The following is a 17,317-nucleotide window of genomic DNA, read 5'->3' on the forward strand; positions in this document are numbered from 1 at the left end:
AGAGTCTCCTCCAGCACCATAATTCAAAAGCATCAATTCTTCGGCGATCAGCCTTCTTTATGGTCCAGCTCTCACTTCCATACATCACTACTGGGAAAACCATAGCTTTAACTATACGGACCTTTGTTGGCAAGGTGATGTCTCTACTTCTCAAGATGCTGTCTAGGCCTGTCATTGCCCTTCTCCCAAGAAGCAGGCATCTTTTAATTTCGTGGCTGCTGTCACCATCTGCAGTGATCATGGAGCCCAAGAAAGTAAAATCTCTCACTGCCTCCATTTCTTCCCCTTCTATTTGCCAGGAGGTGATGGGACCAGTAGCCATGATCTTCGTTTTTTTGATGTTGAGCTTCAGACCATATTTTGCACTCTCCTCTTTCACCCTCAATAAAAGGTTCTTTAATTCCTCCTCACTTTCTGCCATCAAGGTTGTGTCATCTGCATATCTGAGGTTGTTGATATTTCTTCCGGCAATCTTAATTCCGGCTAGGGATTCATCCAGCCCAGCCTTTCGCATGATGAATTCTGCATATAAGTTAAATAAGCAGGGAGAAAAAATGCAGCCTTGTTGTACTCCTTTCCGAATTTTGAACCAGTCAGTTGTTCCATATCCAGTTCTAACTGTAGCTTCTTGTCCCACATAGAGATTTCTCAGGAGACAGATGAGGTGATCAGGCACTCCCATTTCTTTAAGAACTTGCCATAGTTTGCCATGGTCGACACAGTCAAAGGCTTTTGCATAGTCAATGAAGCAGAAGTAAATGTCTTTCTGGAACTCTCTAGCTTTCTCCATAATCCAGCGCATGTTTGCAATTTGGTCTCTGGTTCCTCTGCCTCTTCTAAATCCAGCTTGCACTTCTGGGAGTTCTCGGTCCACATACTGCTTGAGCCTTCCTTGTAGAATTTTAAGCATAACCTTGCTAGCGTGAGAAATTAGTGCAATTGTGCGATCGTTGGAGCATTCTTTGGCACTGCCCTTCTTTGGGATTGGGATGTAGACTGATCTTCTCCAATCTTCTGGCCACTGCTGAGTTTTCCAAACTTGCTGGCATATTGAGTGTAGCACCTTAACAGCATCATCTTTTAAAATTTTAAATAGTTCAGCTGGAATACCATCACTTCCACTGGCCTTGTTATTTGCAGTGCTTTCTAAGGCCCATTTGACTTCACTCTCCAGGATGTCTGGCTCAAGGTCAGCAACCACACTACCTGGGGTATATGAGACATCCGTTTCTTTCTGGTATAATTCCTCTGTGTATTCTTGCCACCTCTTCTTGATGTCTTCTGCTTCTGTTAGGTCCTTTCCACTTTTGTCCTTTATTATGGAAATCTTTGTACGAAATGTTCCTTTCATATCTCCAATTTTCTTGAACAGATCTCTGGTTCTTCCCATTCTATTGCTTTCCTCTATTTCTTTGCATTGCTTGTTTAAGAAGATCTTCTTGTCTCTCCTTGCTATTCTTTGGAAATCTGCATTCAATTTCCTGTATGTTTCACGATCTCCCTTGCATTTTGCTTGCCTTCTCTCCCCCGCTATTTGTAAGGCCTCATTGGACAGCCACTTTGCTTTCTTGCATTTCCTTTTCATTGGGATGGTTTTCGTTGCTGCCTCCTGTATAATGTTACGAGCCTCCATCCATAGTTCTTCAGGCACTCTGTCCACCAAATCTAAATCCTTAAACCTGTTCCTCACTTCCACTGTGTATTCATAAGGGATTTGACTTAGATTGTATCTTACCGGCCCAGTGGTTTTTCCTACTTTCTTCAGTTTAAGCTTGAATTTTGCTATAAGAAGCTGATGATCTGAGCCACAGTCAGCTCCAGGTCTTGTTTTTGCTGACTGTATAGAGCTTCTCCATCTTTGGGTGCAGAGAATATAATCAATCTGATTTCGATGCTGCCCATCTGGTGATGTCCATGTGTAGAGTCGTCTCTTGTGTTGTTGGAAAAGCGTGTTTGTGATGACCAGCTTGTTCTCTTGACAGAACTCTATTAGCCTTTGCCCTGCTTCGTTTTGATCTCCAAGGCCAAACTTGCCAGTTGTTCCTTTTATCTCTTGACTCCCTACTTTAGCATTCCAATTCCCTATAATGAGAAGAACATCCTTCTTTGGTGTCACTTCTATAAGGTGTTGTAAGTCTTCATAGAATTGGTCAATTTCAGTTTCTTCAGCACCAGTAGTTGGTGCATAAACTTGGATTACTGTGATGTTAAAAGGTCTGCCTTGGATTCGTATCGAGATCATTCTATCATTTTTGAGATTGCATCCCAGTACAGCTTTTGCCACTCTTTTGTTGACTATGAGGGCCACTCCATTTCTTTTACGGGTTTCTTGCCCACAGTAGTAGATATGATGGTCATCCGAACTGAATTCACCCATTCCCGTCCATTTTAGTTCACTGATGCCCAGGATGTCAATATTTATTCTTGCCATCTCATTTTTGACCACCTCCAACTTACCCATGTTCATGGTTCTTACATTCCAGGTTCCTATGCAATATTTTTCTTTACAGCATTGGACTTTCCTTTCGCTTCCAGGCATATCCGCAACTGAGCGTCCTTTTGGCTTTGGCCCAGCCGCTTCATCAGCTCTGGATCTACTTGTACTTGCCCTCCGCTCTTCCCCAGTAGCATGTTGGACGCCTTCCGACCTGAGGGGCTCATCTTCCAGCGTCATAACTTTTATATGCCTTTTGTCTTTGTCCATGGAGTTTTCTTGGCAGGGATACTGGAGTGGCTTGCCGGTTCCTCCTCCAGGTGGATCACGTTTGGTCAAAACTCTCCACTATGACCTGTTCATCTTGGGTGCCCTGCTCGGCATAGTTCATAGCTTCTCTGAGTTCTTCAAGCCCCTTCGCCACGGCAAGGCAGTGATCCATGAAGGGCATTTAATCTAGGTTTCTGGTTACAGTTTACTGTGGCATCTCAAACCTGCCTTGCTAGAGCAAAGCGAAAAACTAATCTTCTACAGGTTTAACACTCCAAGTTTCAGCTCCTGAGCTGTAAGTTACCTATCTTGGTTCTGGCTGTAGGAGGTGCTTACCTCTTTTGGATCTAACTCTTAGCACGCAATGTCTTTGTTGTGTGCTTGTTAGTTTTAGCAAATGCTTTCTAACCCCTTCCTGGATATGCCTAGGACTGAACATGGGACTTTCTACATGCAAAGTGCTTAGTCTGTCACTAAGCTACTGCACCTCCCTTGAACGGTTCATACTGCAGGTGGGGGAATTCTTTTTTTTTAAAAAAAATCCCCTATGGAAAGCCTCAATGCTGAAGGAAAACTAGGAACATAGAGAGCTGCCTTATACAAAGTCAGAGCATTGGTTCATCTAGCTCAGTAGTGTTCACATTAGCACAACAGGGAGGGGGCTGTGGCAGAACCTTTCTCCTAAGTAGTAGTCTTTCATTTGCAGAGTGTTTATGCAAAAATGTTCTTCACTTCTGCAGTGCAGGAACTGCAGCCTGAATCGGTAACAGTCCACTCTGCCACCTCAAAACCCTGTGACGCCATTGTTGTATGTATGCAACAGCCATCACAGCTGGGGAAAAGATCTCACTTAAGGCATCATAGCATTGCTGCTGGAGTCAACAATATTGATAGACCAAATTTCTGATTTTGCCTAAGGCTGCTTAATATGCTCCTAAATGCTGTAAGCCAGGACTGCAAGAAGCTGCCCTATACCTGAGTCAGAAACGTTGTCCATCTAGCTGAGTACTATCTTACCCTGACCAGCAGCAACTGAAACATGGTTTCAACCAGGTCTTTCACAGCCCTACCTGGAGGGTACCAAACTGTCGTGTGAGGGCAGGGGCCTCTGAAATGTGGGCTGGAAGCCTTTTAAATATGCAAATGACTAAATAATTATTTTAACTAGTGTGCAACTGGATATTTTAATTTGTTTTTAACATGTTATTACATACTCCAAGCCTCCAGGGTAGGGGGCAGAAAATATATTTAAATAAATGAATACAATAGCGAGCAGACTCCTGTCTACCTCCGATGCTAATCAAAGCCAGGGTCTGTCGTACAATCCTAAGATGTAGGCCATGTAGTTAAAATTATATATATAAGAAGAGGCGACCATTTTGCAATCAATTCCTGAAGCCGGTTTAGAAGGGACGGCGGCCTCTGAACAAACCGCCAAAACCAGCTTGCCGCCGCTCTTCCTTATCATATCACACACGCACACCTATGAACCTCGCTAAGGCTCCTGCGCATGCCCAGGGTCTTCCCGGTCAAGGGTGACGAACCTCTTTCTTCCCGAACTTGCCAGAAATAAAGATGGCGCTTGCTACCGCCGTAGCCTTGCGGGAAGAATAGGAGCTGAGGCTGATGCCCCCAATAAATAGGGCCGGTTAAGGAAGTCCCGCCCCCCATACAAACCTATACAGTATATTATTTTCTCGGGTGGGTGACCTCCGCGTGCCCCAAGGCGGAAGGTGGAACTTCCTGTTCCGATCCGGGCGAGGACGCTAGTGTGGGCTGGGAAACAACCAGGTGGTCGGCTTCGTTGAGCGCGTTGTCCGGAGAGGCTGCGCCTCATCGCTGTGTAGGGACTTGTGGGCGGGAGGCCGCGCGCGCAGTGGGACGGGGTGAAAACGGAGGCCGGAGCTGAGGGAGAAGAAGCGGCGAGAAGCAGCAGCAGCAGGAGGCGACGACGACGACGACCGCCCGCTCGCCTTGCCGGAAACCAAAACGGAGGGGCCATTGGCTGGGGGATGGAAGCGGAGAAAATGGATGAGAATGAATGGCGATACCACGGGGAAGGCAACAAGAGCCTCGTCGTCTCCCACAGACAGGTAAAAAAGAAAAAAGGCGCCGCCGCCTCTTGCCTCGCGCGCGCCTGAGGTTAGCTGCCAACCGCCCTCCTGAGTCTCGTGCTTAACGGTTTGGGCTTTTTTCTTCCTTTTTGAAAAAAACAACCCCGCCCCCCCCGCCCCTGCCTTCCACCCTTAACGGAAATTTTGTCCGGTCAGTTAGAGGGGGGTGGGGAAGGAGGGAACTGAAGGCCCGTCAGTTCCTCCCGCTTCACCTCTTCAGGGCTCCCTCCGCTGCTCCCCGCTTCCCTTGCCTCGGAAGAGGTGCCCGGGGGAGGCGGGGAGGGGAGGGAGGACACCCGCCGGGAAAGCTCGCCTTTCTCCTTCATCAGCGGGTGAGCGAAGTGGTCCAGTAGCCTCTCCTCCTCCTCCTCCTCCTCCTCCTCCTCTCGCTCCCCGCAGAAGCATAACGGTAAAATCAGACGCTCCTTATTTCTCTCTCCGAGACGCTTTTTTTTGGGTGGGGAGTGGGGGACATAAAACATTTTATACCGCTTTCGTTAAGCTAACAGACTTTGAAAGAAGTTGGTATCTTAAAGTATAACAACAAAAAACTGTGTCGAGACAACGAACTCTAATCGCAGTTGATCAGCAAATCAGATCTTCGGTTTTTTTGTGGGGAGGGGAGTAAGTTTTAGAAACTCATGTATAGGTAAACTCACTGTGTACATGAAAGATATGTAGCTGAAGGCTCCATCCCTGCCAAAATGGGTGCCACCCCCAATTTGTGTGCCAGAGAAGCATCGTTTTTATTGGATGCCCATGGTCCTTAATCACACTGTGCCCTAATGTGTGTTGCGTTGTGATAATTCAAGCTGAGTGACTTTCTTTTTCAGTGCTGAAAAGGGCTTGGGGGAGGAGAAAGAGTATTAAAAGCAAGTTATCTTAAAGCTGACTGGAAAGGGCCTGAGTCATGGTTGTGGAGCAGATCTTACACCTCTGACAAAATAAGTGGGGGAAATGGCTATGATGTCCTGGGAGGAAGGCTATTCACTACACCATGGCAGGAGGAAAAATTCCAAAATGGTTCAAGTCACTATTTAAAAGTGCTGGTGTGTTTAACACAAATGTCTTCTTTCTTCACACATCAAATGTAGTACATTTTATGAAATGGCAGACTTGTTTTCTAGGAAGGTGTAATCTAATGAAAGCTCTGTGCTAATTGAGATTTTTTTCGTTGTGTTTCATCTATTGATTCCCTCCTCCTCCAGTGACAGCTAATGTAATATAGACCAGGAGACTCATATTAGAATCCGTGCTCAACCACAAAGCTTGCTCTCAGCCTAACTTAACCTCACAAGGTGGTTATGAGGATAATATGTGAAGGGGGTATGTGCTTCTTGGAGTGGAATAAAAATGTACATGTGATTATTAATATTATAGCACTATGGTACCTTTTTTGGGACCAACCAAGAATGTCACAAAAACATGACAGGCTTTCAAATTCTCCAGAACCTTTCCTCAGGCAAAATTTTGCACAAAGCAGGGGAAAGGGTGATGAGGAAGAGGAAGCAACTTGAAAGAAATTAGGCTGATACAGCCATGAGGTTAGTTTATAGACTTGGTTTCAAGATTAATATTGCAGGATGAAAATGTCCCTCACATGTGCTGCTGTGATATATATACTTAGGGTTCTGGGAAAAAGAAGCAATGGCTGCTTTCCATCTCTGAGAAATTGAAGTCTGGCTTGTAACTTCAGGTTGATAAATAAGAATCTAAGCATCCTTTGTCTCCCATTATTTGGCATAACCATAACCATCTGTTTTAGTGCTCCTAAAAGAAAGTTGAATGATGCTGTTGCTGACTTGATACTGAATATATATGGTGTGTACTGGGTTTTAGGGGAGGGGTAGTACCTCCCCTCATCATGCTTCCTTTGGAGTAGTTTGTTCACCTTTGGTCCCCACCCTGCACTCAGCTCTCACCAGTGACTCCTAGACGCTGCCAGCTCAGTATGCAACAGCAGCCATACCCAAGGAAATGGCTTTGACTAGTTGGCTAAACCAGGTGAGGGTAGCTAATGGATCTCAAAACCTTGGTGACTTAGGAACGTCTCCTGTATGTAGGCACTTTCCAGCAGATTGAGTGGATGAAACCAATAGCGGGCCCAATGGCCAAGAAGGTGGTTTCTGCATGTGCTGTAGAGGGAAGTGAGGGACAGATGGGGCTCATCAGCATGGGAAGGTATCCCATCTAGGAGAAGGAAAACTGATCCTAAATTTCCTCTGCCTTGAGGGATATCTTCTGGAGAAGAAATCTGGAGTGGAGTCCTTAAGGCAATTAGATTGTGCCTTGTACACCTTCTGGCAACTCTTGCAGCCAAGCTGCTGTCAAACATATTGTTCTGCTTTCCTTTGGACCACATCATTATGCTGAGAGGGGAGTATTGTTGTCTGGGCAGCCCAGGATTTCCATACACACTGTCCAGGCTTGCGCCCCAAGGTCACGCTGGTGCTGCTACAGCAGCGTTTTGACTTTACCCCCAGAGGTGTACCTCATTGTCTCTTGAAACAGACAGATGCCAACAACTGAATATATTTACCTGCCTGTTAAAGAATTAGAAATGTGACTTGTGCAAGTAATTAATCCCTGAAACATGGGTCCAGTGCAAATGTAACTCTGCCCAGTTGCCTAATCCCTCCCTCATCTCTTTATCTTTCAAAGCTAATTGTGGTTAGCATTACAACTAAATTGGCATTTTCAATTTTAATTATTGTCAACAAATCAGTTAATTTTTTTGAAATCATGGTTGCAAACTGTGGTTTGGGTATACTGTGGTTAGCATTAGCTTTATTGTAGATGTAATGCTCATCAAAGTTTGTTAAAAAAACAAAGGAGGGGAAATACCTGCATGAGAGGAGATAAATTCATGTGCCTGCATCAGGGATGGGGAACCTTTGGTCCATGGGCCTAATTTGGCTTGCCAAGCCTGCCCACTTGGTCCATGAGGCAGTTTTGGCCAAGCCATGTTTCACCTATGCCTGGCATGTTTGATATCAGATGTGGGGCTTGGACAAAAGGGGCTGATGCCTGCAAAGCCCTTTGTGCAGTGCCTCTGAGTAACTATTTTAGTTATTTTTTTGCTCCTCCATTGGCAGGGGTAGAAAAAAGGAAACGGGTGTGTGAAGAATTGTATATTTGCATGGTATTCCGTGAAATATTCTGTCCCTTGCTGATCCTGTTCTTCTTCTCTTTGTAACAGAGCTTGAATATGCACACGGAAAAGGTCTGAGCAGGTTCTGCTGCTTTTTCCTTTTGTGCACAAAGTTTATTGATCTGCCCAGTGCTGTTCTCACCCAAGTCTCGGTGTATATAATATGCTGAGCTAGTTTTGGTGCAGTGCTTGATGTTCAGCATAGTTGCATCTCTCTGTTCCCAGCATTTGGATAAGCTGAAGAAACTAGTTACTAGGATATGAGGCTCGTATCTTTCTGTGATGCCAAGATACTTGCATGTGAAACCTAAATACAGTTGGATTTTCAGTTAACCAAAGTAATAGCAACAGGGCTGAAAATATACTAGTTTGTGGTAGCTTAGCATAACCAAATGCATGTTCATGCATAATGGTGCATATGTGTGTCCTTGTCAATTTCAGCATCAGTTGAACAGCAGTGTTTGTACTAAAATCTGACATACAACAGGACATTTGGAGTAGTAAGGCATTCAGTAATTATTGTGTTTGGAAATAATGCTAAGCCATGAAGTTCAGTTTGTGCAACTCTGCTGTGCAGACAACTTTTCAGTGTCGAAGCTAGAACTTGGGGCTTGTTATCAGCTTCCTGAACATGTTTTGTTTAGGAGAAATAAAGTGTGAATGCTGTATTTACAGCATATCACAGAAAGTACTTAGGCACTTCCCTTAAGCAACTGGTTACATAAATATTGTGGGAACTGTGGGATGCTTGCTGGAACATGCATAAGACTGCATGTAACGACTTATAGCACAGCTACTTCCACAACATGATTAATATAATCACAATAAACAGTTGGTATTTGTTTTTGACTAGTGAACTCATGATAAAACTGAAGTAGCTCAGTTCCCTTGTGTTGACCAACAAATATTTTCCCTTGACCAACATATATTTCCTCCCGCACCTTAATTGCCTGACAGAACAATGGGACTTGCAAAAGCATTATTGTATTCCTTTTTGGAAAATGATGTTTTTGAACTGGGGCTGGGGTTTCATATTAGAGGAGTTGCACAGTTTTCTTAATCCAGTTATATTCACATGTTTCCAATACATTGTTAGACACAGAATTCAATTGTTAAATCTGTCTTTTTCAAAAGCAGGTCACACTAAATCTCAGAAAGAAATCTTCCTTTAAATGTTGAAAATAGATGTTCACTTAATTTATAGTATTGTGACTATATGGTAGCTACAGCTTTATGACAAACTCCTATTTACTTCAATAATTTGAAAAATCCTTTTTTAGTAAGATGAACCTACGGAAAATGTGAGGCACGTGCTAGTAAGCTTACAATAATAGAAATATTCAGGCAAGCATTTTACTTCCATGTAAGCAAATATGCAAGGGAGAGTTTCGGTGTTCTGCCAAGCCCTGCCCCCCTCAGTACATCACTTTCTCCCTGTTTACAGCCTTGCTTGTGGAGGGCTGTAATCATGTTGAAAGTTATACAGATTTTTTTACATGATCAGTGTCATTGTAACCATATATAATGTAGAAGCAACTGATACTAATCTTTTTAAAAACTCGAGTCTGTTGTTAAATTATAAATTATTTTTAAGAACCAAATTGGCCTTTAGTGCTACATAGTACTAGTCAGAGCCCAATACCATTCATTAAATGCTCATTTTTGCCTTTGTTATTTTGGAAACAAGGACAGTATAATAAACTAAGTTTTCCCAGAGACCATATGTAATGAATTAAGAAGCAACTTCACTTCTTGTTAAGAGACAATTTGATGCTGTTTGGTAAATGGGCACCAGAGCTTGAATATATAAACTACTTTAATTGCTTTTACCCAGTGTCTAGGCTTGCTGATTAAATGTTCACAGAACAGGTGGTCTTGAGCATTGCCAGAATTAGTGTTCCCAAGTTAAGGACAAATTCTCCTTGTTGCTTAAAGCTAAATTAACACTCCCTTTTATTTTAAGGGGTGCTGCAGTAGAAATGAGTATGAGGGATGTATGCTGTGAAGTCTGCTTTGAAATTTCCAAGGGAGCAACACCATGTGCCTCACTGTAATAGTTCTCCTATACACAAATAGAACATTTTGAAGAGAGGGCTTCGTTACATATGCAGCCACTGCTTGAAGATGTTGAGAAACACAAATTGAAGTAGTAGTCTTATTGGTCAAGAATATTATCCATTTGTTTGCATCTCTACGATGCAGTGGAAAAACCCATTTCAAACGTGGTCATCAGAAGTACCAACATCATGTCCCCTCTCCCACACCACCAGAATGATTAGTTCTATAAAAACCAAGCTCAACTGATCATGTTTTGTATTGCATTCTTGGCACAATGTTAGCCTGAACAAAAGCAAGGGAACAATACACGCAGCCCTGCTGGTTTGAATAAAATCTGGATTATCAGCAGTATGGTAAACATTTTAACTGTAGCTGACCACAGATGTGGCTTTTGAAAATCATCGTATTTGGCTGTAAGAAACAGAAGAATTTACTGGAATCTAGTTCTGTTATTAAAAAGTTCATTTGCTGTGTATTTTATTCTTGTACTTTTCAGAGTAAATGAGAAAGCAAGTTAGAAAAATAGTTTAAACATAAAAATTATTGAAAAACATGGAATATCAGCAGAATGTTACTTAGTTGTACAACTTTAAGTCTTAGGCTTTTTTTTTAAAAAAAAAAACTTGATTTGATTTCAAGCTTGGCAAATTCAGTGACATGTTACTGTAAACAAAGTGAGGAAATCTTTGCTTCCTGTAGCTTTCAAGGAAGTATTGCACATACGCCAGCAAAGGACATAAGGTAAATGAGTTTGAAATAACAAAATTCACTTCTAGTGCCTATTTGTGAAATATTTCTATAAGAGCATTTAGTTGGTTTCCGTAACAGCTGATAAACTGTACGTTTATGAATAGTTGTGTTTACTGTGTCTCCTTAAGGAGAAAAGCTGTAAAATAGATGTGCATGCAACCTCTGTTGCTATAAAGCATAGAGGGATACATTATTTCTAAAATACCACTTATGGACTAAAATAAATGTATTTTGTATTAAAGTAATGATCATTATCTACATATTGAAAATAATGCCTAAAAGGTCTGAGATTTGGAGAATAATACAGGTTGCACAAATGTGTATTTTTTAAATACTGACTAGGTCTGCAGAACATGTTAAACTTCTGTATTGCCTTTTTTCAAAGTTTGATGTGTATACAAATTCATAAGATAACATGTCAACAGACAATAGAAGGATAAAAGCAGAATAAAAAACACAAAATCACTGTATATACTCGAGTATAAGCCGACCCGAATATAAGCCAAGGCACCTAATTTTAGGACAAAAAACTGGGAAAACTTATTGACTTGAGTATAAGCCGGTTCACCACACCACAAACCTGGTGGTGACGGCAGCGGAGTAGGAAGAACAAGCGGCCCGAAAAGGCTGCTTTTGGGTTGCTCATTCCACCGCTGCCGACAGTGGAAAAGGCGGAGGAGGAGGAATGAGCAGCCGCTTGTCCCTCCGCCGCCTCCTCTGCCACTTGCAAGAGCAGGCGTAGGAGCCTGGTTGGGAGAGGCGCAGCACAGCGCCTCTACCAACCGCGGCTCCTGTGCCTGCCCTCGTCCCTCTGCAGATGCCCCCCTCACTCGAGTATAAGCCGAGGCAGGCTTTTTCAGCATAAAAAATATGCTGAAAAAGTCGGCTTATATTCGAGTATATACAGTAGTATTAACTTAAATAATAGCTGTCTGAAACACAGGCAGTTATAAAACTTTGTCTAACAACTGTTTAGATATTTCTTTTTTTGGTCTTCAGGCTAAATACATGTACCCCATGTACAGATTTTCATATTTTTATTGATTCTAGGATAGTTGTTTCTGTTTTCTTGCACTGAAGACAGGGGAGATGTTGAACTTAATCAAGGCAGGCACATTCTGGTTTTTGAGACAGATTTTAACATCTGCTCATATTTGCTGTGTAGCAATATTTGCAGAAAATAACTTCTAGGGCCTACCTGATCTCAAACCTATCATAGGGAAGATCTATCCTGGTGGCTAGGGGAAAAGGAATGGCAAACTACAAAGGGAGATTCCAGGGAAAGTGCATTCAAAAGAAAGAGAATACAGCAGGTCTTTAGGAGCAGGAGCCCTGTGATTCCTGTTGCCTGGTATCCAAACAACTCATTTATCACTGACTTCACTCAATGGTTAAAATATCTGAGAAACAGGAGCAGCCAGATTGGCTTATTTCACAGAAATTGCTACAAATACCTGCACATTTTGCTTTATAAATTTCTTTCTTGGCCTGCTAGACACTTAAAAAAAATTAAATGAAAGTTTATAGTCTAGGGCCTCTGGCTAGAGCACCATTGAAGGCCTTTGTGAGTAGCAGGTTGACAGTTCCCAATCTAAATGGACTGCTGATTTGACCCAGTAAAATCAATTTATATGTTTTGTTTGTCACCTGTTAGTGCATTGATAACTAAATAAAGAATGCACAGAATACTGAGCAAATGTATGCTTGCTTCCCCTAAAAGCAGGGGCACTGCTAAGTACTTAAAGGATTCAGAAATAGGCTTACAACACAAATTTGCAAATTAAGATAGTGGATGGCTGGGATCTTATGGGCACTGCACTTTGCATTGAGCCTAGCTGCCATGTAAACAAAGAAAAAAAATAAAAAGGTAGAATAGGGCAGGAATCCTGAGGCCTGCCACATACAACAGTGCCCCTGCTTAATAGATAAAGTGGTTTACTTGTGCAAATTATTTTACTGCAATGGGTTGGTACAGTTTGTTTTCCAAATTACAAATCTATATTAATTCACTCATTTTTTAAATTAAATTTCAGCGTTGTGTGGTACTACGTTTTTTGAAGTTTCCTCCAAATCGAGACAAGGTGAGACCATTATCATTTGTTATTCCCTTTTATCCTTCTTGTTTCCCACCAAAGAAATTTCAGCTAGTTCTAATTAAAAAGGAGAATTAATTTTCATTCCCACTTTGTGTGAGCTCAAGGAGGCCTCAGCATTATTATTTTTTAAAAACCAACAGCAGCTTGATTAAAACATTATCAGAGATCTGAGGATTTGCAATCCTTTGATTAGCTGGGCTTTTAACGAATTAGTAGATTGAGATATTGCCAGATCTTGATAAACGTGCTTTTGATGATCTTCAATGAAAAGCACTGTAGAATAGTAACTATTCATATGAATTATTTCATTGTAATAAGCAAAATTGGCTCCAGTAGAAGAAACAAAGTCAATGCATATTAGTATTGCAGAAGACTTGGGATTTTACGACACAGTTTGATAATCGGTTAGATCCCCCTGTGGAGAAGTGTCTTTGCTATCCGGATTTTGAAAATCAGGTTTTGCACACGGGAGCAGTAGTAGAAAAACTTGCTGCTTATAATGTCACATTAACCCATAGTTTAAAAATATGGTTTGATATGAACATGCAGCATGCTGTTTTATGTTGTAAACCTCCCTATGATCTTTGGATGAGGGGTGGTATATAAATTTAATAAATAATAATAAATAATGCTTGAGTACACTGCTAAAAATCCGTCATTGTGCCTTTCTCCCACTTCTGCTATTGCCACTCCACAGGGACACAAGCCAGTATATGGCTTGTCGTGACAAAGGCCTGGCCGAAGGCCTGGCCCGGCTGCAGCTTGCCTCTCTGCAGCTGCAGGAGCTCAGCCACATGGCATTGATGAGCGGGTGAGGACACCTGGTTGCGCCCCTTCAGAATTTTGTGCCCAGAGCAATTTCCCCTTTTGCCTTGCCACGCCACTGCATACAGCAAGAAGATTTAAGCAAAGTGTCACTTCTATTTAAATTCATTTCTGACTAATATGACATGTGAACCAGACCATTTTGTTTGGTAGCTTATGGTGGGTGTTGTGGACTTTGCAAATTTAAAGTACAGTGGTAGTTCGGGTTACATACGCTTCAGGTTACAGACTCCGCTAACCCAGAAATAGTACCTTGGGTTAAGAACCTTGCTTCAGGATGAGAACAGAAATTGTGCTCCGGCGGCATGGTGGCAGCGGGAAGCCCCATTAGCTAAAGTGGTGCTTCAGGTTAAGAACAGTTTCAGTTTAAGAGCAGACCTCCGGAACGAATTAAGTTCTTAACCCGAGGTACCACTGTAATCTTTTTCAAATGTTGTTTCTAAGTGGATTTAACTGTTATCTGTGTTTCAACAGTAATTTATAATTTGTTTTTTAGACACCAGAAGAAATCTTTCAACATCTTCAGAACATTGTATACTTTGGCAAACATATAATGAAGCAGTTTTTTGGGGAGAAGTATGTTCACCATGGGGTAACTATTATTTCTTGTTTCATTTAGTGTTTTCCTACTGTTATGTTTTTGTTAACATCTGTAGCCAAGCTGGTTGGTTTGGTTTTTGTATGAAGGAACATTGCATTCAATCTCCATATTTAACCTGCTTTTAGATTGCTCACATAGAACATAGAGCAGTGGACAAAATGTCTATTATGTATCTCTAGGATTAGTTGTGCTCGCCTTTGCAGCATAGACTGAGCTGTAGAGTAGCAACAGGAGTGTGTGTGAGTTTCCTGTGATTATTGAATGTTCAATCTTAATTCTGCTACTGAAATTTAAAATACCCTAATTCTGATAGGTTATCCTTCAGTTGAGTGAGGAATGCAGTAAATATTTACTCCTTTTTAAAAAAAGGTCTTAAAATGTTTATGTGAAAAGAATCTCTGAAGAAAAATGTAACTTGTATACTACTTCCATATGAAAATGTTGCATATGAAAGAATCCCAAAGCTCTATATTTGAAGCAAAAGAGGACCCCCCCCCAATTAGCATGATGCTACCTTTATATCAGACTACTGTTTCTTTCAAGGAGAACTCTTCTCTGATGTGTATGTTCTTAATGTCTTTAATTTTTTTGTATTGTCTGTTTCCCTGGGCTCCTTTTATGAAAAAGGGCAGGAAGGATGAATGCATAGTTACAAAGTTGACCTATCAGAAAAACTGCCCTACTCTTACAGGGCCATTTTCTGTGCTTCATTATCAATTGATAAAAAATTTTAAAACTGTTCTGGTTGATTGCTGCTTAGATATAAAAGAGAAAATACACAACACCTACTTAAATATTCAGCAGTAACCTGAATATTCCTAAGAAGTGCATATTTGCTTAAGATCAGAGTCTCCTTTGAGTTCAATGGAAAGCCTAATCAGCCTTGTCTCTTCAAGGAAAGGTGATGGAGCGCTGGGGACTTTCCACTTAATTTATTCTCCTGAATTCCAGCTGGAATGTTTAATGCTAATGATTAATGACTTAAGGGCTGTTTGCTCCTGACTGATAAACTTAAAATGTGAAGACATTTTTTCAGTCACTGCTGTGGTTACAGAAGTGCTTAGGAGAGGGAAAAGATGTAATCATGCTTAGCACATAGTGATGAATGGGACAAACTGTTAATGTAAATATGAGTACTTCTTACTAGGAATGTGACATAACTTGAACACCGGTTTTTCCTATTTGTCACAATTACGGTTTTATAAGAAGAGTTGGGCAAGATTGCCAGACAAAACTATTTTCCCCCACTATAGGAATGTCATGTAAATTTTTGTCTATTTTTATTCCACCTTTCCACCTAAAGGATCCTCAAAGTGACTCTGTTTCAAGTCAGTGCTCTTTCACTTTGTTGCAACTGTGCCATTCATTGTGTACAATGATGTTTCCTTTTTTCTTTAGGAGGTTGTGCAGCTGTCTTTGGACTTTCTGAAACAGCTTTGTTTAAAGATCCAGTCAGAGAGGCCAGGTAAGGAATTAAAATAATGGCATGACTACTTGCACAAAATATGGAATGTGCCTTATCTGAAATCTGCTTTTTTTAAAATACAGAATTGCAAAATGTGTCACACACTTCAGTCAGTATTGGAAATGCTTTCTTGGTTGCCTGAGAGAATTTAATTGCCTCCCAAGTGAGCAGGGAAGAGAGCCATGTGTGCACCCTCCTCAATTTTGGGGTTGGTGTGTGAGAGTTTTTACTTTTCCCATTTCCTGAAAGGCAAAAAGGGGCTGTTATGTGTCCTTATTTCTGGAGGCAGAGTATAGGGGTTGCTTTTTTGAACACCCTCCCTCCTTGGAGACAGAGAAACATCTTTGTTCACTGCTCCCAAATGGAGCACCAGAATTCTGAAGACTACTGCTGACTGTGATTCTCTTTCCTGGAAGGGAAGGGTGAGGAGAAAATGTCACATGCTGCCTCCAAAAGTGAGACATATTCTGGCTAAATCGATTCCTCCAGTTTTTTTTTTCCAAGTATGTGAGCTCTTTGTTTTCATTTGAGTCTTTCTTATGCTCCTGGGGCATAAATGAAATTTGGATGGATTCTGCCCACCTGATTCTCATATTGGCTACTAGTTTCATCTTGTCCAAGGATTTTTGTTAGGGGGCAAAACAGCTGTCCCCCCACGAATAACCCTACAAAAATGATTTTTCCCCTTCAGTGAAATTAATAAAGGTAGGTGCTGCCCTCAATTACCTCTGTCTACAGATGCATCTAAGTTAAGCATAACCTGAATAATTCCCTGTATGCATTGCCTCTCTCCATCCATACCTCCCATGGAATGTTTGTGCAGTTGAGTTTCTGTTTGGTAGCAGGTGTGATCATCTGTTTAACTTGCTGTTAAATTGGGCACTAGTACTTTACTAAAGGAGTGTTTCAGTTATGGTGTATGTTTGCATTTGAATCGAATTGTTTGGCAGTGAAGCTTGTGCTGGTTAATAGTTTAAGGTGGTGTTTCTGAAAAGTTAGCCAGGCCCATGCAAACATGTTATATCACCAAGATGATAAAGAATATAATCCCTCTTTCAAAATAAACTTGCCCTAAAATAAACCTGTCCTCATTAGGGATAAAAAATAGTACAATGGCCTATTGTTTTGGTAAAGCTGGCACATTTGTATTTGGATGCAAAATGATACACAACCCGAGGCCTTGCTAAGAGGGAGAAAATTTGCTTAATATTTGAATGGTGGGTCACTTAGTCCTGGTGAAATTCCAGTTCCTGTGATTAATGGAGCCTAATTTATTTGTGCATATAATCCTGGTGGATGAATTATTCACTTCTCTTCTTAGATCTAACAATATTGTGCAGTGTTGCTGGCTCAGATAAATTCCGTTCTAGGTGTCACACCTGTTAACTTAGCCATTTTCTGCAGCATGGTGCAGATTCTTCTGTCAGGTCAGGTCAGGTAAATTTACAGGCTTGCATTTCTCAAGCAGCTACCTCACAACCAGTGCATAAAATGACAGTGGTTTTTCTGTAAAGGTTTCAAAGATGTGCTGGTATTCATGCATATAGTTTCGG

The 17,317-nt window shown here is 41.5% G+C and overlaps 1 protein-coding gene across 2 annotated transcripts in view; it reads left to right on the forward strand.

The window, feature by feature from the left end:
- Positions 1–3,891: 3,891 nt before the first annotated feature.
- The window catches only part of IPPK (inositol-pentakisphosphate 2-kinase), a 31,720-nt gene continuing 18,294 nt past the window's right edge, over positions 3,892–17,317 (forward strand). Inside the window, exons 1-4 of one of the 2 annotated variants that reach the window (XM_079967305.1) lie at positions 3,892–4,797; positions 12,811–12,858; positions 14,195–14,290; positions 15,698–15,764. In XM_079967305.1, the coding sequence (XP_079823431.1) occupies positions 4,717–4,797; positions 12,811–12,858; positions 14,195–14,290; positions 15,698–15,764 (292 nt within the window). In that variant the 5' untranslated portion in view covers positions 3,892–4,716. Of the gene's footprint in view, positions 4,798–12,810; positions 12,859–14,194; positions 14,291–15,697; positions 15,765–17,085; positions 17,192–17,317 lie in introns of those variants that run through there. The other variant, XM_079967306.1, reaches the window with a different exon arrangement.

The sequence above is a fragment of the Podarcis cretensis genome (genome assembly GCF_951804945.1).
Source record: "Podarcis cretensis genome assembly, chromosome: 2".
Taxonomy (NCBI): domain Eukaryota; kingdom Metazoa; phylum Chordata; class Lepidosauria; order Squamata; family Lacertidae; genus Podarcis; species Podarcis cretensis.